This window comes from Cucurbita pepo, chromosome LG08, assembly GCF_002806865.2.
Source record: "Cucurbita pepo subsp. pepo cultivar mu-cu-16 chromosome LG08, ASM280686v2, whole genome shotgun sequence".
Lineage (NCBI taxonomy): Eukaryota > Viridiplantae > Streptophyta > Magnoliopsida > Cucurbitales > Cucurbitaceae > Cucurbita > Cucurbita pepo.
The window spans coordinates 7,723,681-7,747,460 of NC_036645.1; the positions used below are offsets into that span (position 1 = coordinate 7,723,681).

Genomic DNA, 23,780 nt, shown 5'->3' on the forward strand with positions numbered 1-23,780 from the left:
TTAAACAATTCCCTTCTTTTGAAATTCCCCATTTTTTTAACCACGGAATCCGAAATACAGAGACGACGCCGTTTCATTGAAAGACATTTTTAAATTCAATGTTTTTTTTTTTTTTTTGGTTGCTACCCTAATCAATTACGCCACGTTCTCGAGCGTACCTGGTCCCGACCGCAGGGGATTCCACTCATCCCTCTCCGTTCAGCCTTCATTTTACCCTATGGTCTCCTTTATCTTGTTCTTCTTCTTCTAGCTTACAGTCTGTATTACGCTCTATTTTAATTGCTTCCTTCTTCTATAATTCTCGCAGTTTCTTCGTGGGATTTCTTTTAAACTTCGTATTTCAGTGTTCATACATCAACCCATGTTAGCTTTGCTCTGGATTGTGGCTCTGCTATGATTTGAAAGGGTACAGTGAAGCGAAAAAGTTGATATGGAAAAGAAAAAGAAAAGAAAAGATTAATTGTTTCTATGCTTTTTTTCAATTGATTTTATGAACTGTTTTGCTTTTTCATTCAAGTGATCGAGCTAAGGAGGATTTTAGGGTAATCTGTGTCTGATTCTCGCTTGTTTGATCATATTACAGATCTTGCCGTTCTAGCTGACGATGCCAAGGCAGAATCTCGCGGCGGAATTGATTCCAGGGAAAATCAGAAAACGAGGCTGTTCCTCATCCGCTTCTTCCTCATCTTCAATTCTTCAAAATTACAGGTTTAAGCGAGCCATTCTGGTGGGTAAAAGGGCTGGATCCTCAACTCCATTGCCTTCATGGAGGCTTATGACCTCACGATCGAGATCCCCTGCTTCTGCATTTCGTTCCACTGAGTCCCCCAATTACGAGCTTCATCAGTGCGCCAGTGGCCGGTCCAAGCAAGCTCCGGTGTCAGCGAGGAAGCTGGCGGCGACGCTGTGGGAGATGAATGAGTTGCCATCGACAAGGGTGAAGGAGGGTCTGGCCTTGGAGGAGAGGAAATCAAGAAAGGAAATGAAGGGCAGAGAGAAAACGACACGGTCTGTTCATTCTGGTTCTTTGCCTCCCCATCTCTCCGATCCATCGCATAGCCCTGTTTCCGAGGTGGGTTTCTGCTCTTTTCCCTCTTTTCTCAATTGGGTTCTTTACTTTTGTTTGGTTGATCTGATTTTCTGCATTAAATATGTAGAACTCTGTTTGTTGTTTGAGAGAACTGTTTCTATTTGATTCAATTCTTTGGTCTTGGGATACAAATTAATGGAGGAGATGGACATGTGGGGCTTAGATGAAAGGCTTTTCCTACTCAATATGATCTAACATTATATTGTTCCTTTCCTGTGATCTGTTGGATTTAGATATGGAAATTGTATTTGTATCTATCATATATGTTCTTCAGGATTCTGGTTTGTACTTTTGTAGAGAGCGGATCGCTCCGGAACAGGCAGTCGCTGTCGAAGAACTCCGTCCATGTCTCAGAGGCTAAAGCTTGCTGATCATGGCGTTGGAGTTCTTGATTCTGTGAGCAATGCTAGCTTGATGGAGGTATGCTGTGTATTAGGTGCTTTATTCGTACATCTTTTTGTTTGATATCTTGTATGACAATTCCTAGTGATCCATTAAGATTCTCATCGGATTCGTTTTATACCAATGGCGAAAAGGCGAGTTCATGTATGATAGTTTGATGTTTGTCATATAGATTGAGACAAGATCGAGGATCCAAACTCCGATTGCATCGAATGTCGGTGTTAGGACACGGCTGAAGGATGTTAGTAATGCGTTGACAACTTCTAAGGAGCTTCTCAAAATCATTAACCGTGTTTGGGGACATGAAGATCGTCCCTCCACGAGTATGTCCTTAATCTCGGCCTTACACGCTGAGCTAGAGAGGGCTCGATTGCAGGTCAATCAGCTTGTCCAAGAGCAAAGATATGAGCAGAATGACATAAGCTATCTGATGAGGTGCTTTGCTGAAGAGAAGGAAGCATGGAAGAGCAAGGAGCAAGAAGTTGTGGAGGCAGCTATTGAATCTGTGGCTGGAGAGCTCGAAGTCGAAAGGAAACTTCGAAGAAGGTTCGAGAGCTTGAACAAGAAGCTTGGACGAGAACTTGCCGAGGCAAAGTCAACACTTCTGAAAGTAGTCAAAGAACTCGAGACTGAAAAGAGAGCAAGGGAAATTATGGAGCAAGTATGTGATGACTTAGCAAACGATGTCGGGGATGAAAAGCTAAAAGTCGAGGAAATGCAGAAAGAATCTGCTAAACTTTGTGAGAATGTCAATAAAGAAAGAGAAATGAAGCGAATAGCTGCTGTGCTGCGTGACGAACAAGCTCATATAGATACCGATCTCGACGACAAAAACGCTGCAGTCGATAAACTGAGGAATCAACTCGAAGCGTTCTTGGGTATCAAAAGAGCTAAAGAAAAAGAGTTCGGATCGAAGGACTCGAACGAAGTGAAATTTGCAGCATACCGAAACAAAAACGGGGTTCATTCGTTTCAAAGCGAGGAAAAGGAAGAAGGGGAAGTTGTAGATGGAGTAGAATGTGAAGAAGATTTGGCTGAGAGTGATCTTCACTCAATAGAATTAAACATGGACAACAACAAAAGCTATGACTGGATTCATTCTTCTGGCATTCCTCTTGATTCAAGGAGGCCTTCGATCGACGATGAACACAAGGCGAGAAAATCGACATCTAAGAAGGGTTCGAGAAAAAGCACATCCTTACAAAGAAGCATTTCCGAGGGAGAGGAATGGGGAGGAAACCAAGCTGAAAACCTTCCAATTTCAGGGGATCATCATCATCATCATCATCATGTTTTAGATTTGGAAAGAAGCTCAGTACTGGAGAAACTAGCTTATGGAGATCAATATCAAGGATACAATTCATCGAAGAATCTCCGAGACCAAATCTTATCCGGGTCGAGGCTCGGTTCAATGAAAGTCACTGCCAGCCCGACACGGCTGTGGGAACAAGCACGACCCTCTAGAGAACTTGCAGATTCCATGGTGCAAGGCAATGGCTTGAAGTCTAGGCTGATGGAGGTTAGAGGCGAGGGTGGTCTAAGTTCAAGGAAGTACAAATAATAACATAACCATGGCAACAACGAGAGCTGCTACAAAGTTGCAGCAGCCCGCTGCTCAAAAGCTCTCAAGGCGGCTGCCAATCCAATCCAATCCAATCCCAGTAGATATATATATTGTGAAATAGAAGACTGCCCATGTTTTGTAAGATTTCTGTAGAAAAAGAAACGCTTTGAATTCTTTTTCGTTCTTATTTTTGCTTGTTTCCCCAGCCCATCTGGAACTGGATCATGTTGAAGATGGTGTGTTCTTTGTGTAATTTTCAACCATTGAAGAGCTTTTTTGTTGTCAGGATTTTGTACAGAAGAATGTTCAAATTTTTATGATCAAACTTTGCTCCAAAAATTAACAAATTTTCTGAAATCATCGTAAATGTTTTTCAACGAAGAAAAAAATTGATATGATAATGACCAAATGTCATTTGTAGCAATAATGAACAGTACTTTTTTTTTGGCTATTAATTTTCTGAAAAAGATGTCAGATGTTGCGTCAGGATATTAAATTAAATGAATTCCAACGAACACAATGAATATACAACGAATAATTTTTCTGGTTTAGAATATCTTCAAAAAAGAAATAGTTGAAATTTGGTGCGATTTTTTCATCGATTATGCGAAATCAATAGCCGATTTGATTGCAGGAAGAACCGGCGCTTCTCTCTCATGGAACGAATGTTTCTCTGGGCGTTATTTTTCGTATTATTGTCATTCTGTGTATCATCGGGGAAGGAAACCGAGCTGCCATTGGAGTTGGATCATCTAACTTCGGAGCTTTTGGAATCGGCAAGAACTCCGGAGTTTTTTGATTGGTTGGTTATGTCGCGGAGGAAGCTGCACGAGAATCCAGAGCTCTCGTTCCAGGAATTCGAGACGAGTGAATTCATCCGAACAGAGCTCGAATCTCTTGGGATTAATTTCACTTGGCCCATCGCTAAGACCGGAATCGTCGCCTCCATTGGATCAGGTGCGCAGCCATGGTTCGCTCTTAGGGCCGATATGGATGCTCTACCAATCCAGGTTTCTCTCCGTTAATATCGATAACACTTTTTCGAATCTGCCTTGAATCTCGGGATTGAGAACTGGAACGAACCCTAATTTCTTCCACTTGAAATTGGGATTAAAATTAGGTTTTCGATTCTTTCTAACTAGATGAAAACATTGATGAATTCCTTTGTTTTCAAGTCTGAAATCTGAACATGGTTGTAGCAATATCACATGTTGTATAGGAAATGGTTGAATGGGAGCATAAGAGCAAGAACGATGGCAAAATGCACGCCTGTGGCCATGATGTTCATGTCACCATGCTTCTTGGAGCTGCTAAGTTACTTCAACAGAGAAGAAATGAGCTCAAGGTAGTATATACATTCATTCTCTTTCTGTTTCTTGGATTGATATGATTCATTTTGGAATGTGTTTGAATATTGTGAAAGGGCACAGTGAAGCTTGTTTTTCAACCTGGGGAAGAGGGAGCTGCAGGAGCTTACCATATGTTAAAAGAGGGTGCTCTGGACAAGTTCCAAGGCATATTTGGGTTACATGTTGCACCAGATTTGCCAATAGGGACAATTGGTTCAAGGGCTGGTCCGTTTATGGCTGGTAGTGGTAGGTTTTTGGCTACTATTCAAGGAAGTGGTGGTCATGCTGCCATGCCTCATAAAGCTAAAGATCCTGTTCTTGCTATGTCGTTGGCTATCATCTCTCTCCAACACATAATTTCTCGAGAAACAGATCCTCTTGAATCCAGGGTAATCTTATCTTTGTTATATTTGGTTGATGAATGATGAACTTGGAATAGATTATAATCTTGAAGTTCTGTATTGTGAAATGGTTGAGAAACAGTCGACTGTCGAAAAACTACACAAGTAGGTTGGGAATTAAGTGTATGCTTAGCTTGAGATGTGTCTTCCCAAGTGGTTATTGATGACTAAAATTGCTTTTTTACGTGAGATCCCACCTCGTTGGAGAGGGGAACGAAGCATTCTTTATAAGGGTGTGGAAAGATCTCCGAGGGGAAAGTCCAAGGAGGACAATATCTGCTAGTGGTAAGGCTTGACCTGTTACAAATGATATCAGTGCTAGTGGTAGGCTTGACCTGTTACAAATGATATCAGTGCTAGTGGTAGGCTTGACCTGTTACAAATGATATCAGTGCTAGTGGTAGGCTTGACCTGTTACAAATGATATCAGTGCTAGTGGTAGGCTTGACCTGTTACAAATGATATCAGTGCTAGTGGTAGGCTTGACCTGTTACAAATGATATCAGTGCTAGTGGTAGGCTTGACCTGTTACAAATGATATCAGTGCTAGTGGTAGGCTTGACCTGTTACAAATGATATCAGTGCTAGTGGTAGGCTTGACCTGTTACAAATGATATCAGTGCTAGTGGTAGGCTTGACCTGTTACAAATGATATCAGTGCTAGTGGTAGGCTTGACCTGTTACAAATGATATCAGTGCTAGTGGTAGGCTTGACCTGTTACAAATGATATCAGAGCCAGACACTGGCACACTGGGTCTCGAAGGGGGTGGATTGTGAGATCCCACGTTGGTTGGAGAGAGGAACAAAACATTATTTATAAGGGTGTGCCAGCGAGGACGTTGGGGCCCGAAGGGAGGTGGATTGTGAGATCCCACCTCGGTGGAAAGAGGAATGAAACATTTTTTATAAGAGTGTGAAAACCTTTACTTAGCCAGGGAAAGCCCAAAGAGGACAATATCTACTCGCGGTGGACTTGGGCTCTTACATTTAATAAGAGTTTTTTAGGGTGATTTACCAATTAAAAACGATTTAATAACTTTTCGATAATCAACAATGGTTCTCGTAACTCTAAAAGTAGATTAAAAGTAACCAATACTCATTGTGTAATGTTGTTCTCTACTGTTAGCTAGCAATTTAGGATGACTTCTTGGAACATTTTGAAATTGAAGAGTAACCATCATCTTTTTTGGTAGGTGATCACCGTGGGGTTCGTTAAGGGTGGTCAAGCAGGAAACGTGATCCCGGAAACTGTAACCTTTGGTGGTACGTTCCGAAGCATGACTGTGGAAGGATTGTCCTACCTCCAGCAAAGAATTAAAGAGGTACCCTCCCACTTAAGTTCCTAAATAGAATTGAGTTCTTCATGAATCAATGGACTTTTCATCGACATTGAACAATAAAAAGGAAAAAGAATGAGTGAGTTTAGGAATTATGATGCAAGAAACTGTGTTGGCTTACGGGGATGATCCCACCAGGTCATAGAGTTTCAATCAGCTGTGCATCAGTGCAATGCCACCGTCGACTTCATGGAAGAAAAGTCGAGGGCGTACCCTGCGACCGTCAACGATGAAGCATTGTACAGCCACGCAAAGAAGGTGGGAGAACATTTGCTCGGAGGGGAATCAAATGTGCGTCTTCTTCCGATGTTTATGGCAGCCGAGGACTTCAGCTTCTACGCTCAGAAGATGCCTGCTGCGTTCTTCATGATCGGAGCGAAGAATGAATCGATGAAATCTGGGATTCAACTGCACTCGCCATACATTGTGCTAGATGAGAAAGTTCTTCCAGTTGGATCTGCTCTTCATGCTGCCGTTGCAATTTCTTATCTGGATGGCCAATCTGTGCGCAGTAATTAGGGAACTTCAGGCAAATTTGTTGCCCATTTATCTGGCACTGTTGTACTAATGGGGGCTTTGACAGAGTAATGCATCGCCTTGTAGATGAATTATATTCCTAGTCTGAAATTTGGATTTGCTATAAATAAATTATGAGGCTCTATGGGCCCAGCTCCGATAGTAGCAAAAGGATGCATTGTTCCGGTAAGATCCCATATCGATTAGAAAGGGCCCAGCTCCGATAGTAGCAAAAGGATGCATTGTTCCGGTAAGATCCCATATCGATTAGAAAGAGTACTAAAGCATTCCTTATAAAGGTGTAGAAATCTCTTTTAAAACCTTAAGAGAAAGTCTCAAAGTGAAAGTCCAAAAAGGACAATACCTATTAACAAAGACAGTTACCGTTTCTTTCGATCAAACAAACAAAATTGCTTCTCGTTCAAAATGCAAAATTCTTGCTTTTGTAAATAACATAGGACATCAATTACAATTTTTTTTTTTTGGAAAGACATGAGTATTATTCTTCCTATCAATTACAATTTTTTTTTTTTGGAAAGACATGAGTATTATTCTATATTGATAAGAAAAAAATTCGATTGAGGAATTTTTCTTATATCCAAAATAAATTACAAAATTTTAATTACGGTGTATCTAATAGATTTAGCGTTACCTGAAAGTTTAAAGACTATATTAGATATTTGGAAGTGAAAACCACGATGAGATTTCAAACAAAACCGTGAGACTAACCACTAATTGCTGCGAAAGAAAGATTAGTATCACAATATGGCAATCAGAAAACTAAGAAATACAGGTTAAAATGTCTGAATATCAGTTTAACTACGGCTAATAAGATACTTAACAAATAAGAAGCAAACTTAGAGTACTATAAAAAATCAATCTGTTTGTCTAATTTCATCGAATTTTGAAGATTCCTGCAAGCTGACCTTTTTTCCTGTAGCCTTTTACGTCTCTGGCATAATGCAAATTGCTGAAACATGTCTGAACCACACTTTTTATGCACATCTACATGGGTTGTTCATTCCCTTTTCAGCTAATTTCTTTTGATAAACGACAGAGCGTAAAGTTTTATGAGCAATCATTCATCAGTTTTCTCCTCAGGAGGTCCTCTCGCTATCGGAATTCCACCACGAAAATTGGTCGTCGGTTTTGCATAGTCCACGAAAATAACCCTTCCGTTCAAAGACTGCAACAAATAACCATAAGACTTAGATTCCTAAGATTAAGAGTAATGAAATAGAGAGAAGTGCAGACCTTTCCGTTCATCTCTGTCAGGGCTGTATGAGCTTCGTCTTCAGACGCAAAGGTGACGAATCCGAATCCCTTTGACTTATCAGATACTCTGTCCGTCACAACTTTAGCTGGAATTGAGAAAATTGTGTTATGCTCCATGAAACTAAATTGCCATGGTTAGACATGAAAGCTGAAGTATTTGAATGGAATTCACCTTCAACAACCTGACCATATTGAGAAAAGGCTTCCGACAGTCCTTTGTCCGAGGTGTAAAATGAAAGTCCTATAGCAAAATATTCAAGAAAGAGGATTTCCATATGGAATAAGGAGTTGTAATAAGTAGACTGATAAAAAGTCAATAGCAGAAGTTTCAAGGGCATTGGTATAGACAAATCATTCTATTCCTTCTCACAAATAATAGGAAACAATTCTATTAATCTATTAATCTATGTGTAATGGCTGAAGTCTACCGCTAGCAGATATTGTCCTCTTTGAGATTTTTCTTTCGAGCTTCCCATCAAGGTTTTTAAAACGCGTCTGCTAGGGAGGTCCACACCCTTATAAAGGATGCTTCGTTCTCCTCCCCAACCGATGTGGGATCTCACACCATGTGGCATGTGAGAATCTTCCAGAACCGGAAAGAAACTAGAGATCAAAGGTTAACAATGAAAGGGGGATAAATATTGGGTAAGTTCCTTGAAAATCCAGAAATCCCATTACAGAACAAGTTGATGTGGCAGTCTGGCAGAACAAGAACACACTAACCGTTTACCACAATCAAGGTTAAGCTTAAGCTGCATGTACATTCTTGGTCTCTCTAGATGTAGATCACCCATAAATGACATCCACAACAGATTATTTTGAACTTAAAGAACCTTACACGCCCTAATTTTGTAAAAGCTGCATGTGCCTTCTTGGACACTAGGTTATCTTCTTATGAGAGTTTAAGAAAGCTTCTAAGCGCTTTACGGTGCTGCGTGGTCGGTTTTGGTGGTCAAGTACAATGAGAAATAGCAATCAAAGTATGTCTTCAATACAATTGCAGATAGATTTCGAGAGTTCAGGCTCATGGAAGAAAAGAGGCTGTAATAGTTTATGAAGATTGAAGAAATTGTAGCAAACTCAAAAGAGAATGGAGAAACTTCTAGGACACAAGCATGTGAATGCTGAAGCTTTCAATAAATTATGGAAACAAATTTACAGATTTGAGGAGGAATTAACAATTGAAGCTCGAGGAAGAAACGGTGTTCTCTTCCATCTTCAGGACTGAAAAATGAAACGATCTAAGCAAATGGACCATGGTTCATACAAAGAAATTCCATTAAGATAAATGAAAGAACAAAAGCAAGGATCATACAAAGAAATACAAACAATTGATTCTAGATGTGTGGTCTGCGCCGACACATATTTGAATTTCCTGGAAAATATTACAGATGAGAAGCAACTAAGAGTCTAGAAGCAATGATCATGAATGGGCCGATAGCCTCAAAGTGATCATGAATGCTGTGTGGATTACAGCAAGTGGCAAATCAGTTTGGGCATAATTGCTAAAGATTAATTATATTAAGTATCCGTATTCATAAGATGTCTATCCTTTATAATATATAGAACAGATATCAATTTTGGAATGAGTATCAATATAAAAAGTTTCTCTATAGTTTTCCACGATCTTGGTTTCCTGAAGTAAATTAATACAGAAATCCACGTTTACACAGCCATACTTTCAGTAGTAAGATCAAAACAAGTATATTTTCCAAACATAACGTACGAACATCACAGAGACATCCGAACAATTCACAGTTTCTCGTGCAAGCTACACAGTTATCTCAATTCACGGAAACAGAGTAACTCGCAGCAAAAATTGCAATTTCAATCATGAAACATAGACTGCAACATTAGGTGGATATAATGAACTGAAAAATGAACAGGAGAATAGAGAGGAGAAATGTCGAGCTTACCTCCAACAAAAAGCTTCGAAGCTATGCCTCTGAACGAGATGAGACGAGACGGCGGATGAAATAAAGAGGTAAGAACACGACGATCGGAGGAAATCGCCATCGCTTTTCTGATTGCGGCCATAGTAGTAGTAGCAGAGTGAAACTATGCCCTTGTATCTACGAGTAAAGAGAGATGAAAAAACGGCGGCCGGAGGTTGAACTGGAGAAGCGACGGCGTCGAGTGGTCGTATAAAAGATTCGAAGCCCAATTCTGCCGCATTCTGGGTCGAGCCCAGTGAGGCTGAAATTTACTTGTAACCCGAACCGGCCCTCTTTTCTTAAATCCGAATAATAATTAATTAAAAAAATAGGAAATTACATATTTAGACTTTCTAACTTTTTTTTTTTAATTCATTATCTATTAAACATAAATTTAAAATTATATTATAAGAATTGATCGGGGTTGGTAATTTTTATTTATTTATTATTTTTTTAAAAATAGTTGAGGTAAACTTTTCATTTTTTAATATAATCTTTATTGAAAAAGAAATGGTAAAAAAACATAATAAAACAGTATATTTCATAATATTTTGGCAACATATAAATTACAGATTAACCATAATTGTAATTAACCACAAAAATCACAGTAATATTTAACCAAATTTTCCAAAATCAAACCAAAGCATGAGAAAATAAATTACAACCGATTCAAGAGGAAACATTTTACAACGACACATAGATTGGACCGGTGAATATCCGGCGGCCGGAGGAGGAGGCGACGGCGATTAGTGAGCGTTTCGGATAGCGAAAGCGGATAACAAGACGAGGAACATAATGAGAAGAACAGCAACGAAGGAGCCGACCACCGCGCCGCTAATATTCTGGCAGAAATCTTCGAACTGGTCACAGATCGCCAGCCAATTGGTGTTGGAGTTTCCGCTGTGGGCCAGGTACACCATGGCGGCGGCTGCAGCAGCGGCTGACGTGGCAAATGTCAGAGCCACCTGCAAATGTATATCATGTTTATTCCGTTGAAGAAAGAGAAGAGGGAAAAAGAAAGTTGTTGAATGGTCGGAGTTTTACGGTGTCGAGAATGAAAAGGACCAAGCGAATTCCGACCGCCGCCGGGCGGACGATACAGACGATGGAGAATGGCACCGAGAGAGCCATGTAGCCGGCGATGATCCCCATCGCTATCAAAAAGAATCTACACCCCACATTTGTCAAATAAGAGAATGATCATGAATTTATAAATAATAAATTTAAAATAAATAGCAAAAGTTGACAATTACAGATTAATGATTACAACTAATTTTTTCACTTACTGAAAAGTGGGGAGATCTTCATAACTAGCTTCAAATTGGAAGAATTGAGTAAAGAAAGGGAGAGTTTCATCGCTTGTTCCCATAGTCGCGGCGGCTGCCAAGGCAGCACCCAAAGCACCAAGTCTCAAAACAAAGTCGAACACCCCGAGCCCCCGCTTCATCCTGCCAGCATTTACTTGCCGGGAAGCGACGGAAGCAGCTGCTTTGCTTTTGCTGCTGCCAGCGGTCGGGGGCACGTCGATGACGGTCGAGTCGTTCGAGTTCTTCATATCAAACGAGGTTCGAAATCAAATAGATAATTTGTTAGATGGTTTGTGTAATGGTGAGAAATGGAAGCTTGGGGCAGCCCTTTAAATATGGAAAGATAAGGGGGTTGGTTGGAAAAAAAAAAAGTACAATTATTTTCAAGGAATTATTTGAGGAGTATAATTGAGCAAATTGAAGAAACTTGGGGGAGTTGTTACAAATAAAGTTCTTTATTTGTTGAACTTAAAAGTGCATTCTTTTTTTTTCTTTTTTTTTTTTTAATAAAATAGTTGGTGGAGAATTTTAGAAAAATTATTGTATTTTCAGATATTAATTTTAAAAATAATATTTTAAGGAAAAATAACGAATATGTCGAATTATTAAAATTAAAATTATATACAGATAATATACAAAGACTAATTACCCTTTAAGCAATCAACTAAACCACATAGTTTTCCCTAATCCAATCATAATACAACTAACCAACTCCTCACATGGAAGTTCGTTAATTATATTTCATTCCATCATGTAGTTGATGAAGCCACTAATCTTGCTTAATTTAGGTTATTAAGCTTTAATTTAATACATATTTTGTCTTTCTCCTATTTTTAATTAATTTTTTTATTTTTAAGAATTAAATAGTAATACAGAGATATAAATAATTTTTAACATATTTTTCCATACATTAATATTATATTTAAATAATTATATAAACTGGTTTTATTTGAGTAAGCTGCCGTTGTTGTTGGGCAGGCAAATTAAATGGGCCGGGCTTTTATTTAGCCTGGCCCATTTGAAGCCCAATTAGGAAAACTCTTCGTTTCTTCTTCTTCCCCTCTCGCGTGAAAGATTCTGTAATTTGGAGTGTAGCAACGATGTGGGCAAGCGCCGAAGGAGGGCCGCCGGAGGTTACTCTGGAGACTTCCATGGGTTCTTTCACTGTCGAGGTACCTTTTCTCTTCTCCTTTCTTCAATTCATCGTTTTTTTTTTTAGATTGAGATTTACTCCCTCGAGTTGGCAGTCGTAGAATTCGATTCTTCTTTTGTGAAAAATGAAACTTGTAAAATCTTACGTTGTTGATGTTTGATCGTAGCTTTACTTCAAACATGCGCCGAGAACATGTAGAAATTTTATTGAACTTTCTCGGCGAGGTTATTACGACAATGTCAAATTTCACCGGATTATTAAGGTTCGTCTCTCCTGATTTAGAGGCGGTTTTTAAGGTTGATCTTTAGCAGGCGAAAGCAGTCTTTTACTACATTGTTTTTGGTTATTTTGTATAGGATTTTATAGTTCAAACTGGAGATCCCACAGGAACTGGACGGGGTGGGGAATCTATTTATGGGTATGTATTATTTCATTCTTCTGTCAATAGCTATAATTCTATGAAATTGTTCTTCATTTCATAATGTGGTTCTTTTGCTGATTTCTACTTAAGTTGAATTCTGAGGTGCTTGAGTCTTAATTGCAATGTATTTACTAATTGTTTTTTGACGTGTTAATGTGTTTCAGTAAGAAGTTTGAGGATGAAATAAAACCAGAGTTGAAGCATACCGGAGCTGGTATTCTATCAATGGCAAATGCTGGTCCTGATACAAATGGAAGCCAATTCTTTATCACTCTTGCTCCTTGCCCATCTCTAGATGGTAAGCACTCTTTCAAAAGTTACGACGGTCAATCAATGTGCATACCAAGAGGAAACGATATAGAAGTGCTTGCTTCAATTAAGTTAGGAAGAGAAAGAACTGTACAGATTTCTTTTTTGTATTTGAGATTCTACATTAACTTAGTTGGAATGTTGTCTCAAAGGGGAATCAAAAGACTGCATTTTCTTCCAACTAATTGTTAGAAATCACGAACTTCTGCAATGGTATAGTATTGTCCACTTTGAGCATTAGCTCTCATGGCTTTGCTTTTGGTTTCCCCGAAAGGCCTCATACCAATGGAGATGTATTCCTTACTTATAAACTCATGATCATTCCCTTAATTAGCCAATGTGGGACTCTGTCCCAACAATCCTCAACACTAATTTCACTAATTTCATGATTCTAGCTGGTTTTAGATGCACGTGTCCGATAAGGTAACACAAATGATATACATTTGGAAATGAAAAATCTGAGTTGTGGGTTTCCAGATCATTTTGTAGGTATTTGGACTTATATTTAAGCTTTTCTAATCGTTCCCTATTTGGATTGGATAATTGGATGCTCTTTCATGAGTTTCTAATTGAAGCTATTTTAACTCCTGAAGTGAAATCAGCAGACTTGCTGCGTGAGCTTATTGAATACTTATATTTCTTCGATCCGTTCTTCTCTATGTGCAGGGAAGCACTCCATCTTTGGAAGAGTTTGTAGGGGAATGGAAATAATCAAAAGGCTTGGCAGCGTACAAACTGATAACAATGATAGGTATGCCTTTTCTTTTGACCATACAAAACTGGGTCCCCGTTGTCTCTAGATCAGTGGAACTTCTTGTCGACCTGCCAACTAAGAACTTTACATAAAAGGATTTCCATTAGCAAAGGGTTAAGAGGGCTTGTATGACCAAGTTGAATCTTAAAAAGGAGAAACGCATTAAGTCTTTGAAAGAACTACTTCACCAAACATTCCAATTAGGGGAAGGGCCACTGTAAGAAACGTATTTTGAATCTTCTTTACTGCATTTCTACCTCTCCACCCAGGCCGAACTCGAAAGACCACATAAAGGATGTAACATTTTAAAAAAGTTATAAATAGAGGGGAATTCATAGTTTGAAGAGAATTGGGATGTGAGTAATGAGAGTTATGAGTAGCAGCCCCGGAGGGTCTAAAGAAATAAGGTATTCAATGGTACAATTCAAAGCAAATATGAAAGAGGAAAGGACGCTAGGTTTCAAACTCTTCATTCTAAGCCTCCTAAAATTCAAGTTAAGAGTTTTGGTATCTTCAACTCAACAATCTAGGAACTCCATCCACTTAAAGTTAAATAGTTTGTAAAAATTAATCCATCTGAGTACATATAGAAACTAAAATCCCCTAGGGTTTCTTCCCACGCTATCGTTTTTTATATCTTCGAGGAACCAACCATTTTGATGTTCATCCGATGCCCGTGAACGATGATCCTCTGCCATATAGCTCAGAGTTCATGAAGGAATCTCAAACTCTGCTCTGATATAAGATACAGTTAACTATTTTTTAGATTAGGAAGTTCAAAACCCCCAAACTTTCCTCCACCTATGTTATTAAGCGGAGATCATTCAACAATTTTAAGTCCCTAGGGATGGTGGGCAGAAGGGCCTATTGCAAAGTCAATTTGCTAGCCTTTAGGATCGCCACCATATTTTATTGTTTCAACAACTTTACTCAAACGCATTCATTTAGTAGTTTCATTCATTTTAACTTGTTGAGACAGTAAGGACTTGATTGAAAACTAATAAATAAAAAGTTCCTCATCCTTGTTACTGTATAAGAGTCCATGAGTAATATCTAGAGGATGGAATTAGAGCTTGATTACAAAATTTATATCATTGAGGAAGCTGTAATTCGATAAGGAACATATTTTAACCAAGTTGTGGGAATAGTTCCAAACAAGGCCAAGGTTCTTCTGCTAGTTTTAAGTGTTATGAGACAATATTACTATCAGGAGTGAGTACAAGTAACACAATTGTGATTTGTTTTCATACAGACCCATCCATGATGTGAAAATACTACGAGCATCAGTTAAAGACTAAACCGTTCGGTTATGAACTTTAACTTTTGACACACTCGTAGCGTATTATCGAACCAATCGAACCATGTATGAAACAGCAATCGAAGCAATGTATTTTTATCATGGAAATGAAGAATTTCCATTGTTTGTTGGTTGAAGACAGAGCAGGGGAAGAGGAACTTCCAATCTCATCATGTAAGTGGTATTCAAAACTCATAACTTAGTATATGACTTATTTTTCTGTGTCTAATATGAGGTCGAGAGTTCCTAACTTCGAATCGTGAATGAACAATGCTTGTTTTTGGATTCCTCGTGACGAAAATGATGTAGATTACAAAATCAGTATGCTCCTAATAACTACAAAATTTGAAATTCTTTTATAGTTTCTAAAAAGAGAGAAAGAACAATAGTGTTTTGTTATGTCCTTACCACAAAATAATTATAAAATAATTTTTCTAAATTTACCATGAAACATTTAAGCCCACCAGAACTAAATAGAATACAAGTTGAAATAGGATATAGGAAAAAATAAACACTTATATTTTTAATTTAAACAATTTTGATAACAATTAAATTAAAGTTGGAGTTTTAAAGGATACTAAAATACTAAAATGAAATAAAAATAAAAATATATTAATCCGCTTAAAATTAAAGCGTAGAACTTCAAAACAATCCAAATATACAGTCTCCAAGCAACCAAGACACCAAAAAACTCAAAAAACTGATGAAATTTCATAGTTCGAGAAAAAAAAAATTGAAAAAACTGATGATCGATCGATTATCGAACGGGGAAGAAGCATCCCAAACGAATACACAGAATGCCTTCCACTTTCATCCCTCCAAAAATAATGGATTGTGGAAACAAAACAACGTCGAAGCGAAAACCAAAATCAAAATCAAAATCAAGATTAACGAAACCTAATTCAATCAACAAAACCTGTTCTGTGCCATACCGCATTTCTAACTTGACGAAGATCCCTCCCTTTCAGAGTTCTTCCAACGCCTTCCAGCATTGAAAATGTCGTGTTCGGCATCACGCCGACGCCTCTTGCCACGATCTCATGCGGCGGCAGCATCTCTTCATCCTCCTCCTCCTCCGTCGCACGAATCTCGTCATTATTCCTCTGTTTCTTCATCGACTTCGGCACGTTAATCGGAGCCGATTGCTGAAACTTCCTAGACGGCATCGATTGAGAATATTCTCTACTGCTCTGAATCGGCTTCGGAATCGATCGCGACGATGATGAGGATATAGCCATAGCCATTGAAGTCTCTCGAGTGACAATCGTACCGATTCTCTGTTCGCTATTAAAATCGGCATTATCTGATAAGGCAGCGAGGATACCGGAGTTTGAAAGGTCGAAACTCGAGGTGCGATCTTCGGTAGATATTTTTCTCGTGCGAAACGGACGGTTATTGGATTGCGCGAAATCAGAGGTCCAGAAGACCTCTGATTCGTTGAACTCATCAGAGCTGGCGACAGCAGAGGGGGATAACGGCGGCGGGGAAGAGAAGAGATCGAGGTAGTGGTGGCCAGGAGAAGAGGAATGCCGGAGAGTAAAGGCACTAGCGGCGGCGGGGGAAGAGTCCATCTGTGTATTTGCAAAAAGGAAACGCGGCGGATCGACGGTGAAGTGGAGAATTAAAAGAAAGAGAAAGAAAATTGGGGAAAGTGAAAATTTGCACCGAAAGTTCGTCACGTGGTGGGGCCAGGCTGACGTGGCAGTGCCCGTCGGTTTCCTCGTTGTGCTTTTCTGACGTACTGCAGCCTACAAATGTCAAACCACCGTCTTTATAAAGTCTCTGCTGGACTTGGACTTTTCTGCAAAAGAAAAATTAACTTCCACCCCCTAACTTCCGTAATATGACTATTTTATCCCTACATTTTCATTATTATCAAATCACACCCTAAATTTTCAACATTATCAAATTACACCCTAAAATTTAAAAGGTAAATGACAAGGAAGTTGAACTTTGTGCACCAATCGAATTAAATTTTTGTCCTTTCATTATTTAAATTTAATCCTTTTCAACATTAGTTTATAAATTAATAACTTTTCGATATTTATAAATATACACATGCATGTCTTTTCTTAAATAGAACTTACAAATATTACTTTATATAAGTATTATTTAATAAATTCTTTAATTAATAATAAATTACAGATTAATTTGTTTAATTACGATTATAATTGTTTGCTATTTTTATTTTATTTGCTATATAAGCATTAGATGGACCCACTAAAAATATTTAGCCACTAAAATCACTAAAATCACACCATACCACCTAGTTTCTATTCATAGGTAACGTGTGTATAAATAGAAAATTTTCATTTAAAATTAGATTTCATTGGTCCAATATTATTAGAGGACCATTTAAACAACTTGATTCTTTTGTTATTTTTTCTTTAGATTATGGACTAATGTGACATATGGTTTTCTTAAGATATAACCACAGGCCACACTCTCTAAAATTTTATTTCTTACTCTCTTAAAAATAAAATATTTTGGTTCAAAATTCTACCATTATTAATATTTAAATTCTTTAATTATAACCACGTGTTAAATTGATAGTCTATTCTATGAGGTACTAGATTTAAGTTTTAAATTTATTTTCTGATTCTTTCTTTGTTACCTTTTAAGCCATTGAATGATTGGGTCGAGTTGGTGCTAGATTAAAGCTTGGATTTGAAAAGGTAGGTTCAAATCCCATACTTATGCAGTTTTTACTTTAAATATAGCCTATAGTATCATAAATATTTTATTTTCTGATTTCTCCTTTTTCCTAATATTCTTATTATTTTTTTTTCTTAAAATAATTACGTATTTTCTCGGAATTTTTGTTTAACAATAAGACAGTTTGGCCGAGTGGTCTAAGGCGCCAGATTTAGGCTCTGGTCCGAAAGGGCGTGGGTTCAAATCCCACAGCTGTCAATTTTATTTTTATATTTGCTTATTAATATTTTTGTTAAAATGAATATTCCTTTGAATTTACATTTCTCAATCAGACAGTTTGGCCGAGTGGTCTAAGGCGCCAGATTTAGGCTCTGGTCCGAAAGGGCGTGGGTTCAAATCCCACAGCTGTCAAATTTTTACTTATTTTTCAATATATAAAACCATACGGTGTCGTATCCATTCACTGAATGAATTTCCCTTTTTACCCATTCCAAAAATTAATATCGAGAGAAAATTTATTCTTCCTTCCGGTCGAAAATGATCGGAATTTTCAGAAACAAATCCGGCGGCCGCTTCCTCTCTCGGATCCTCAAGTCGCCGGGTTTCTCCTTCCATGTTAGCTCGTGGAGATCTCTGCAAAACCTCGCCTACGAAGAGGTTCGTGCTTCCTCGGATAAACCTTATGATTCCACCGCTTTCATTCTTCACGGCCTCTTGGGATCGGGAAGAAACTGGAGGTCTTTCTCCCGCAATCTCCTCTCAAGGCTTTCCAATTCCTCTTCAACCGGTATGTTTTTCGTCAAAAAGTAAAAATAAAACTCTTTAATCTTCGAGTATACTATGATTATTTGGGGAAATCTAGACTAATTAGACGGACGAATGTTTGGTTGCGTTGATTGTGGTTAAATAGAATGGAGATTGGTGCTTGTGGATTTAAGGAACCATGGGAGATCGGCTGAATCGGAAGGTTTTGATCCTCCTCATGATATGGTTAATGCTGCCAAGGATTTGGCGAAATTAGTCGAGTCTCAAGGCTGGGCGTGGCCGGATGTTGTTATGGGTCATTCCATGGGTGGGAAGGTCGCGCTTCAGTTCGCGCACAGCTGTAATCGTGGTGATTATGGAGATTCAGCTTCTCTGCCCAAGCAGGTCTGCTTAAGCATCTTGTTTTTAACCCTGAATTTTTGCATTGGATAAAAGATTCATACAGGAGACTGAACAATCTGGCTGTTTATTTTTCGAACTAAGCTGAATTCTACATGAATTCCCATAAATTTTATATGATCCATGAAGAAATGGGACTTACTAATGGGATTTGTTTGTGATTTGGTTAAGGAATTCTCAGAAAATAGTAACAATACATGTAGTTAATTAGCACTTGACCGTAGTTTGTGGATATGAATGAACTGCATTCGTTTGCTTGGTTTTCTGTTGAACTAGAATATTTCTTTGTCACTTGCCAAATCTGTAAGGATTATATGTCTTATAGATTCATGCTTGGAAAATTTTCGATTGATTTTAGCATCTGATGATGGAACTGGCTATGATTATATTGTCTCATATTATTAAAGTAATCAACTGCATTTTCCCATCTTTCCTTGATGCCGAGCAGCTATGGGTGCTTGATTCCATCCCTGGAAATGTGGACCCTGAAAACAGCGATGGCGAAGTCGAGAAAGTTTTGAAGACATTGCAGGGTTTACCTTCGTCGGTACCGTCGAGGAAGTAAAACTTCTTTATCCCTTTCTGTATATAGTTTCTTCCCCTTGAGCCCAACATCCAATCTCTAGCTGCTGATTGAAATATGCCCGTAGGTTTCACATTTTGCTCCATTGATGTATTTCCTTCAAGTGTTCTTGTTCATGTAGTTCAATGGTAAGGCTTTTTTGGTGGTCAGGTGGCTTGTTAATCATATGATTGAACTGGGTTTCTCAAGATCATTATCAGAATGGATAGGCAGTAATCTGAAGAAATCTGGGGATCATGAGACATGGAGTTTCAATCTTGAAGGAGCTGTGCAGATGTTCAATTCTTTCAGGTATCACTTCTTTTAGAAATATGATCAGAATGAAACTGTTACCATTTGATTTGTTGTTGATTGATGTGGTGAATTTGATCAGGGAGTCATCATATTGGTCTCTTTTGGAGCATCCACCAAAAGACATGGAGATCGCTATTGTTCGGGCCGAGAATAGCGATCGATGGAGTCCTGAAGTTGTTCGGCAACTTGAACGTCTCTCCAGCAAGGGATTAGAGGAATCTAAAGGACAAGTTTCTGTTCATGTTCTTCCCAATTCTGGCCACTGGGTTCATGTGGATAATCCAAAGGGACTCCTTGACATTGTTGCTCCAAGATTTTCATCCCTTTGAAACTACTCGTTTTCGAGTCATTAGTTCTTCGTCGTCAAATAACTAAACGTTTATTTAGATCAGAAATTCTACCCCATAAACTATCATCAAATTCTGATGAGCAATTACGACGTTGTTGATAAGTCGTATGTTCGTATTACACTTTCAAGTTTCTGTTGTTGAAATTTGATATCTGTTAGCTTCAATCTTTTCATGTCCTTTTCAGCCACTGTGTGTTTCCCCTTGCTTGGTATCTCAATTTCAATTTGTTTTTCAAAATCATTTTTATGGTTTAATTTTAATGAATAAAAAATACTCGGGAGTTTTAAGGTTTTGTAACACCGCTAGCATAATTCTTCAACGGTGGGAGTGGGAAATAATAGGTTACTGTAATAGCTCAAGTCCACCACTAGCAGATATTGTCCGCTTTGGCTTTGGCCTGTTATGTATCGTCAATTTTAAAACGTATGTTTTAGGGGTTCGGTGCCCTCGATGGCACACCGTCCAGTACCTGAGCTCTAATACGATTTGTAACCAAAGTTACAAATGACATTGAAATAACCAAAGGATGATAATTATTAAAGAGAAAATAAACTAAATATAAATATTATAAAATATATTTGGGGTAGATTCATAATTTGGGTAAGCTCAAAGGGCGATTAGGTTATTTTACCTTCACCCTCATCCTGAAAAACCCTAACTATATAATAAAACATCCTCTTCCATTGGAGCTCCAGCACGTCGAAGGTTGAAGATTCAGGCGAAGTCTTGGAAAGCCCTATTTTTCCTTTGCAGAGTTCAGTTTCTTAGTCGTCAACATGGTATTTCATCATTCTCTTCATCCCTTTTTTTTTTTTTTTTTTTTTTTTTTTTTTTTTTTTTNCAGTCACCGGGGGATTATAATAGCTAGGTAGAATGAAAATGTAGGAAAGTAGAGAGGAAAAATTGTATACCTCTGTTTAGTTTTCGCGTGACAAATTCGAGGCAGCGGCGTTCCTTCCAGTTTGCCTTTTGAACTCGAAATTTGAAGTAGTACTGTCTTTTGAAGGTTAGCTGATGGGTTACTCCTTTTGTGATGTGTATTATGTAGTCGAGAAGGAAGACTAGAGAGCCTAAGGAGGAAACTGTCACTCTTGGCCCTGCTGTTCGTGAAGGAGAGCATGTTTTTGGCGTCGCCCACATTTTTGCTTCATTTAACGACACATTTATTGTGAGTGATCTTTACATGATTTTTCATTTTAGTATTTAGTTAATTATTTGTGTAATCGATTGATTGTTCTTTGATTGAATTGCAGCATGTGACCGATCTGTCTGGTCGAGAAACGCTTGTTCGTATCACTGGTACGAAATCTCTTCTGCTGAATCTTAAAATTAATCTTCCATTGCTTGCTTTTGTCCTGCGCTTTGAGTGATTCCACTGGTTACTATCATCGTCATATTCATTGGTTCTTTGTTCAGGTGGTATGAAGGTGAAAGCCGATAGAGATGAATCATCGCCTTATGCTGCCATGCTTGCTGCACAGGACGTTTCTCAAAGATGCAAGGTTTGCCCACTAATTGTATTTATGTTGATTTTAATCTGAATGTTCTTAATCCAAATGTGGAAATCTGCTATGTAATTGTCAAGAGTTCTACAGTTGTATGAAGTGACTTGCTCTTGAAATAACTGGCTTGTAGTATTGTGTTTTTCCTTCTTTGCAACTACATTTTTTATTATCTCTCTGATCTCTGAGTATTTCCTATAGGAACTTGGTATTACTGCTTTGCATATAAAACTCAGAGCAACCGGTGGAAACAAAACTAAGACTCCTGGGCCTGGTGCTCAATCGGCTCTTAGAGCCCTTGCTCGTTCAGGCATGAGAGTTGGTCGTATAGGTACGATCATATTCATTCTTTATTCATGGTTGTTAGTTTTTCTTATATGAATTTGAGGCCATTAGCCCTCATATGATAACTATTTGATTTTTGATAATTGTGCTTGTTTTTCATCATATCTCTATTATCGGTTTCATTTTTCTTAAATAAACATTTGAATTCTTAGGCAAATTTCAAAAACAAAAACAAGTTTTTGATAACTACATTTTTTTTTGTTTTTAAAACCTGGCTTGATTTTTTAAAGCAACATATGTAAAAAGTATATGACTAAACAAGTAAACTATCGGTGAATGGTTATAATGGGTGCCTTAATTTTCACCTAAAATGGATACAAGAGAGCTAAATAAGCCAATGGGGTTATACGAAAAGCTTCTCCAATCATGATTTCATTGATTACTAGTTGTTTGCGAAGGTATTCTGTGTCCAAATGTATCTGATATTCCGTACTGGAGGTTTAATTTTCCCAAGCCTATTCCCACTACATAACAATTCTAGCATTTATTATTCCATATGATCATGCATATAGTTGTAGTGTAGTGTATGAAATTATGTTCAACTTCAGTTTTCAACAAATCTTTTAATGTTCATCAAGTACCGTAGATTATTATCTTATGGAGTTTTGAAGTTCATTATCTTTTGAACCAACTGCCGTGCATCATCAATTATTGTGTATTGTGTTCACACCATTTATTCCATTTTTCCAGAGGACGTAACTCCGATCCCGACGGACAGTACTCGAAGAAAGGGTGGTAGGAGAGGAAGAAGGTTGTGATTGCAAAAACCTCCCAAATGGTCAAGTTCTTGGAGGAAAGGTCGCTCTTCATTGTCTTCTAAATTCACAACCCTAATGATCTGGTCATTGGTTCTTTCAACATTTTCCCATTTTGATTCGTGGAAAACCTTCAAAGACAACGAGTATAGTTCACTTTTTGCTGTTTTAATTATTAATTTGATGATATCAACATGACTTGTTTCGTATAAACACAGTACTCTGTCAATTTTCAATCCTTTTCTCCCTCCAATTCATTACTTTATCAATACCTGGTGATTTTGGTTGATATATGATCTTATAATTTTCAAGTATGTAACAAACAAGCAGGAACAAGAAGATTATCATATTCATATTTTTATCAGGCTATGATTTTAGGCCCCTGAATTTTTGCAAACCTTGAAATTTCAACTTATTTAGATTTCATTGGGTTTATTTTGTTATGGGTTTTTTAATTTGATTCAAGATCTATGAAAGATCGTCAGATATTTTGGTCATTGTTATGACTTCTTCTAACTTTATCAGTATCTCATCCATAATATGAAGCCAAATCAAAATATTTATATTGGCTTATTAATAGAAACGTTTGGCCTTTCAAGGACGGGAGATGAGAGCTCAATCAAAATATCTCGTCCCTTTTCCTTCTTTCACTCCTGAGGAGAACCCCGTAAACAAGTTCAGACTCCACAAGAATGAGAGAGAGAACTCCTGCTTCAGCTTTTATTGACACCCATTTTTGAGGCGATTTGATAAGGTAAATAGAATAGGTGTTTGATTGACTGAACAGTAAACTCAGGAAACTGGAGGATCAGCTCATGAATCTGCCTGCCCCTTTACCGCTCATGAATCTGTCTGCCCCTTTACCGCTCATGAATCTGCCTGCCCCTTTACCGCGTACGGTTTCGTGTCTTCGCCTCTTCGCCCTACAGGTATATAATTTAAATAGAACGTCATATTATTATAATATTAAATTTTGATGATATATTTTAAAATAAGAAGCTTCTTTAATTTATAAATATAGT

General features: G+C 38.0%; 8 protein-coding genes and 2 non-coding genes across 10 annotated transcripts; 7 read left to right on the forward strand and 3 right to left on the reverse strand.

The window, feature by feature from the left end:
• Nucleotides 1-202: 202 nt before the first annotated feature.
• On the forward strand, nt 203-3,341 carry LOC111800383 (uncharacterized protein At5g41620). Its single transcript, XM_023684047.1, has 4 exons — nt 203-406; nt 584-1,072; nt 1,388-1,510; nt 1,665-3,341. The coding sequence occupies exons 2-4, from the start codon at nt 605-607 to the stop codon at nt 3,051-3,053; spliced, it is 1,980 nt and encodes a 659-aa protein (XP_023539815.1). The 5' UTR covers nt 203-406; nt 584-604; the 3' UTR covers nt 3,054-3,341.
• Nucleotides 3,342-3,563: 222 nt separating this feature from the next.
• On the forward strand, nt 3,564-6,850 carry LOC111799695 (IAA-amino acid hydrolase ILR1-like 3). Its single transcript, XM_023683139.1, has 5 exons — nt 3,564-4,066; nt 4,276-4,401; nt 4,480-4,794; nt 6,001-6,129; nt 6,283-6,850. The coding sequence occupies exons 1-5, from the start codon at nt 3,713-3,715 to the stop codon at nt 6,661-6,663; spliced, it is 1,305 nt and encodes a 434-aa protein (XP_023538907.1). The 5' UTR covers nt 3,564-3,712; the 3' UTR covers nt 6,664-6,850.
• A 545-nt stretch (nt 6,851-7,395) lies between these two features.
• LOC111799696 (small RNA-binding protein 11, chloroplastic-like) lies at nt 7,396-10,146 on the reverse strand. Its single transcript, XM_023683140.1, has 4 exons — nt 9,852-10,146; nt 8,108-8,176; nt 7,915-8,021; nt 7,396-7,846 (listed from the first exon to the last, which is right to left on the reverse strand). Exons 1-4 carry the CDS (start codon nt 9,970-9,972, stop codon nt 7,739-7,741), a joined length of 405 nt encoding a protein of 134 aa, XP_023538908.1. The 5' UTR covers nt 9,973-10,146; the 3' UTR covers nt 7,396-7,738.
• A 234-nt stretch (nt 10,147-10,380) lies between these two features.
• Nucleotides 10,381-11,476, reverse strand: LOC111799697 (casparian strip membrane protein 1-like). Its single transcript, XM_023683141.1, has 3 exons — nt 11,156-11,476; nt 10,914-11,037; nt 10,381-10,834 (listed from the first exon to the last, which is right to left on the reverse strand). Exons 1-3 carry the CDS (start codon nt 11,422-11,424, stop codon nt 10,616-10,618), a joined length of 612 nt encoding a protein of 203 aa, XP_023538909.1. The 5' UTR covers nt 11,425-11,476; the 3' UTR covers nt 10,381-10,615.
• Nucleotides 11,477-12,246: 770 nt separating this feature from the next.
• LOC111799698 (peptidyl-prolyl cis-trans isomerase CYP18-2-like) lies at nt 12,247-15,403 on the forward strand. Its single transcript, XM_023683143.1, has 6 exons — nt 12,247-12,348; nt 12,496-12,591; nt 12,686-12,747; nt 12,915-13,048; nt 13,726-13,810; nt 15,066-15,403. Exons 1-6 carry the CDS (start codon nt 12,277-12,279, stop codon nt 15,109-15,111), a joined length of 495 nt encoding a protein of 164 aa, XP_023538911.1. The 5' UTR covers nt 12,247-12,276; the 3' UTR covers nt 15,112-15,403.
• A 609-nt stretch (nt 15,404-16,012) lies between these two features.
• On the reverse strand, nt 16,013-16,681 carry LOC111800167. Its single transcript, XM_023683759.1, has one exon. It carries the CDS (start codon nt 16,679-16,681, stop codon nt 16,013-16,015), a length of 669 nt encoding a protein of 222 aa, XP_023539527.1.
• A 1,262-nt stretch (nt 16,682-17,943) lies between these two features.
• TRNAL-UAG lies at nt 17,944-18,023 on the forward strand. The gene has a single exon. It is a non-coding gene; the product is annotated as a tRNA-Leu (tRNA).
• Nucleotides 18,024-18,096: 73 nt separating this feature from the next.
• On the forward strand, nt 18,097-18,176 carry TRNAL-UAG. Its single transcript has one exon. It is a non-coding gene; the product is annotated as a tRNA-Leu (tRNA).
• A 66-nt stretch (nt 18,177-18,242) lies between these two features.
• LOC111799699 (protein ABHD11) lies at nt 18,243-20,343 on the forward strand. Its single transcript, XM_023683144.1, has 5 exons — nt 18,243-18,552; nt 18,676-18,914; nt 19,378-19,490; nt 19,663-19,803; nt 19,886-20,343. The coding sequence occupies exons 1-5, from the start codon at nt 18,303-18,305 to the stop codon at nt 20,133-20,135; spliced, it is 993 nt and encodes a 330-aa protein (XP_023538912.1). The 5' UTR covers nt 18,243-18,302; the 3' UTR covers nt 20,136-20,343.
• A 430-nt stretch (nt 20,344-20,773) lies between these two features.
• Nucleotides 20,774-23,044, forward strand: LOC111799700 (40S ribosomal protein S14-2-like). The gene is made up of 6 exons (XM_023683145.1): nt 20,774-20,935; nt 21,205-21,324; nt 21,410-21,455; nt 21,573-21,658; nt 21,860-21,989; nt 22,694-23,044. The coding sequence occupies exons 1-6, from the start codon at nt 20,933-20,935 to the stop codon at nt 22,759-22,761; spliced, it is 453 nt and encodes a 150-aa protein (XP_023538913.1). The 5' UTR covers nt 20,774-20,932; the 3' UTR covers nt 22,762-23,044.
• Nucleotides 23,045-23,780: the final 736 nt, after the last annotated feature.

What these genes read in the sequence shown, in the direction of transcription:
- LOC111800383 (XM_023684047.1), top strand. Translation starts at nt 605, where the DNA reads ATGCCAAGGCAGAATCTCGCGGCGGAATTGATTCCAGGGAAAATCAGA. An exon ending in CGCATAGCCCTGTTTCCGAG is followed by an intron (nt 1,073 to 1,387) that starts GTGGGTTTCTGC and finishes GTACTTTTGTAG; the next exon opens with AGAGCGGATCGCTCCGGAAC. An exon ending in GCAATGCTAGCTTGATGGAG is followed by an intron (nt 1,511 to 1,664) that starts GTATGCTGTGTA and finishes TTTGTCATATAG; the next exon opens with ATTGAGACAAGATCGAGGAT.
- LOC111799695 (XM_023683139.1), top strand. Translation starts at nt 3,713, where the DNA reads ATGGAACGAATGTTTCTCTGGGCGTTATTTTTCGTATTATTGTCATTC. An exon ending in TGGATGCTCTACCAATCCAG is followed by an intron (nt 4,067 to 4,275) that starts GTTTCTCTCCGT and finishes CATGTTGTATAG; the next exon opens with GAAATGGTTGAATGGGAGCA. An exon ending in TCCAGCAAAGAATTAAAGAG is followed by an intron (nt 6,130 to 6,282) that starts GTACCCTCCCAC and finishes TGATCCCACCAG; the next exon opens with GTCATAGAGTTTCAATCAGC.
- LOC111799696 (XM_023683140.1), bottom strand. Translation starts at nt 9,972, where the DNA reads ATGGCCGCAATCAGAAAAGCGATGGCGATTTCCTCCGATCGTCGTGTT. An exon ending in TTCGAAGCTTTTTGTTGGAG is followed by an intron (nt 8,177 to 9,851) that starts GTAAGCTCGACA and finishes ATTTTGCTATAG; the next exon opens with GACTTTCATTTTACACCTCG. An exon ending in TGACAGAGATGAACGGAAAG is followed by an intron (nt 7,847 to 7,914) that starts GTCTGCACTTCT and finishes TATTTGTTGCAG; the next exon opens with TCTTTGAACGGAAGGGTTAT.
- LOC111799697 (XM_023683141.1), bottom strand. Translation starts at nt 11,424, where the DNA reads ATGAAGAACTCGAACGACTCGACCGTCATCGACGTGCCCCCGACCGCT. An exon ending in GAAGATCTCCCCACTTTTCA is followed by an intron (nt 11,038 to 11,155) that starts GTAAGTGAAAAA and finishes TGTGGGGTGTAG; the next exon opens with ATTCTTTTTGATAGCGATGG. An exon ending in TCCTTTTCATTCTCGACACC is followed by an intron (nt 10,835 to 10,913) that starts GTAAAACTCCGA and finishes ATACATTTGCAG; the next exon opens with GTGGCTCTGACATTTGCCAC.
- LOC111799698 (XM_023683143.1), top strand. Translation starts at nt 12,277, where the DNA reads ATGTGGGCAAGCGCCGAAGGAGGGCCGCCGGAGGTTACTCTGGAGACT. An exon ending in TGGGTTCTTTCACTGTCGAG is followed by an intron (nt 12,349 to 12,495) that starts GTACCTTTTCTC and finishes GTTTGATCGTAG; the next exon opens with CTTTACTTCAAACATGCGCC. An exon ending in GGTGGGGAATCTATTTATGG is followed by an intron (nt 12,748 to 12,914) that starts GTATGTATTATT and finishes AATGTGTTTCAG; the next exon opens with TAAGAAGTTTGAGGATGAAA.
- LOC111800167 (XM_023683759.1), bottom strand. Translation starts at nt 16,681, where the DNA reads ATGGACTCTTCCCCCGCCGCCGCTAGTGCCTTTACTCTCCGGCATTCC.
- LOC111799699 (XM_023683144.1), top strand. Translation starts at nt 18,303, where the DNA reads ATGATCGGAATTTTCAGAAACAAATCCGGCGGCCGCTTCCTCTCTCGG. An exon ending in TCGTCGGTACCGTCGAGGAA is followed by an intron (nt 19,491 to 19,662) that starts GTAAAACTTCTT and finishes TTTGGTGGTCAG; the next exon opens with GTGGCTTGTTAATCATATGA. An exon ending in CAGATGTTCAATTCTTTCAG is followed by an intron (nt 19,804 to 19,885) that starts GTATCACTTCTT and finishes GAATTTGATCAG; the next exon opens with GGAGTCATCATATTGGTCTC.
- LOC111799700 (XM_023683145.1), top strand. An exon ending in ACGTTTCTCAAAGATGCAAG is followed by an intron (nt 21,659 to 21,859) that starts GTTTGCCCACTA and finishes TATTTCCTATAG; the next exon opens with GAACTTGGTATTACTGCTTT. An exon ending in CATGAGAGTTGGTCGTATAG is followed by an intron (nt 21,990 to 22,693) that starts GTACGATCATAT and finishes CCATTTTTCCAG; the next exon opens with AGGACGTAACTCCGATCCCG.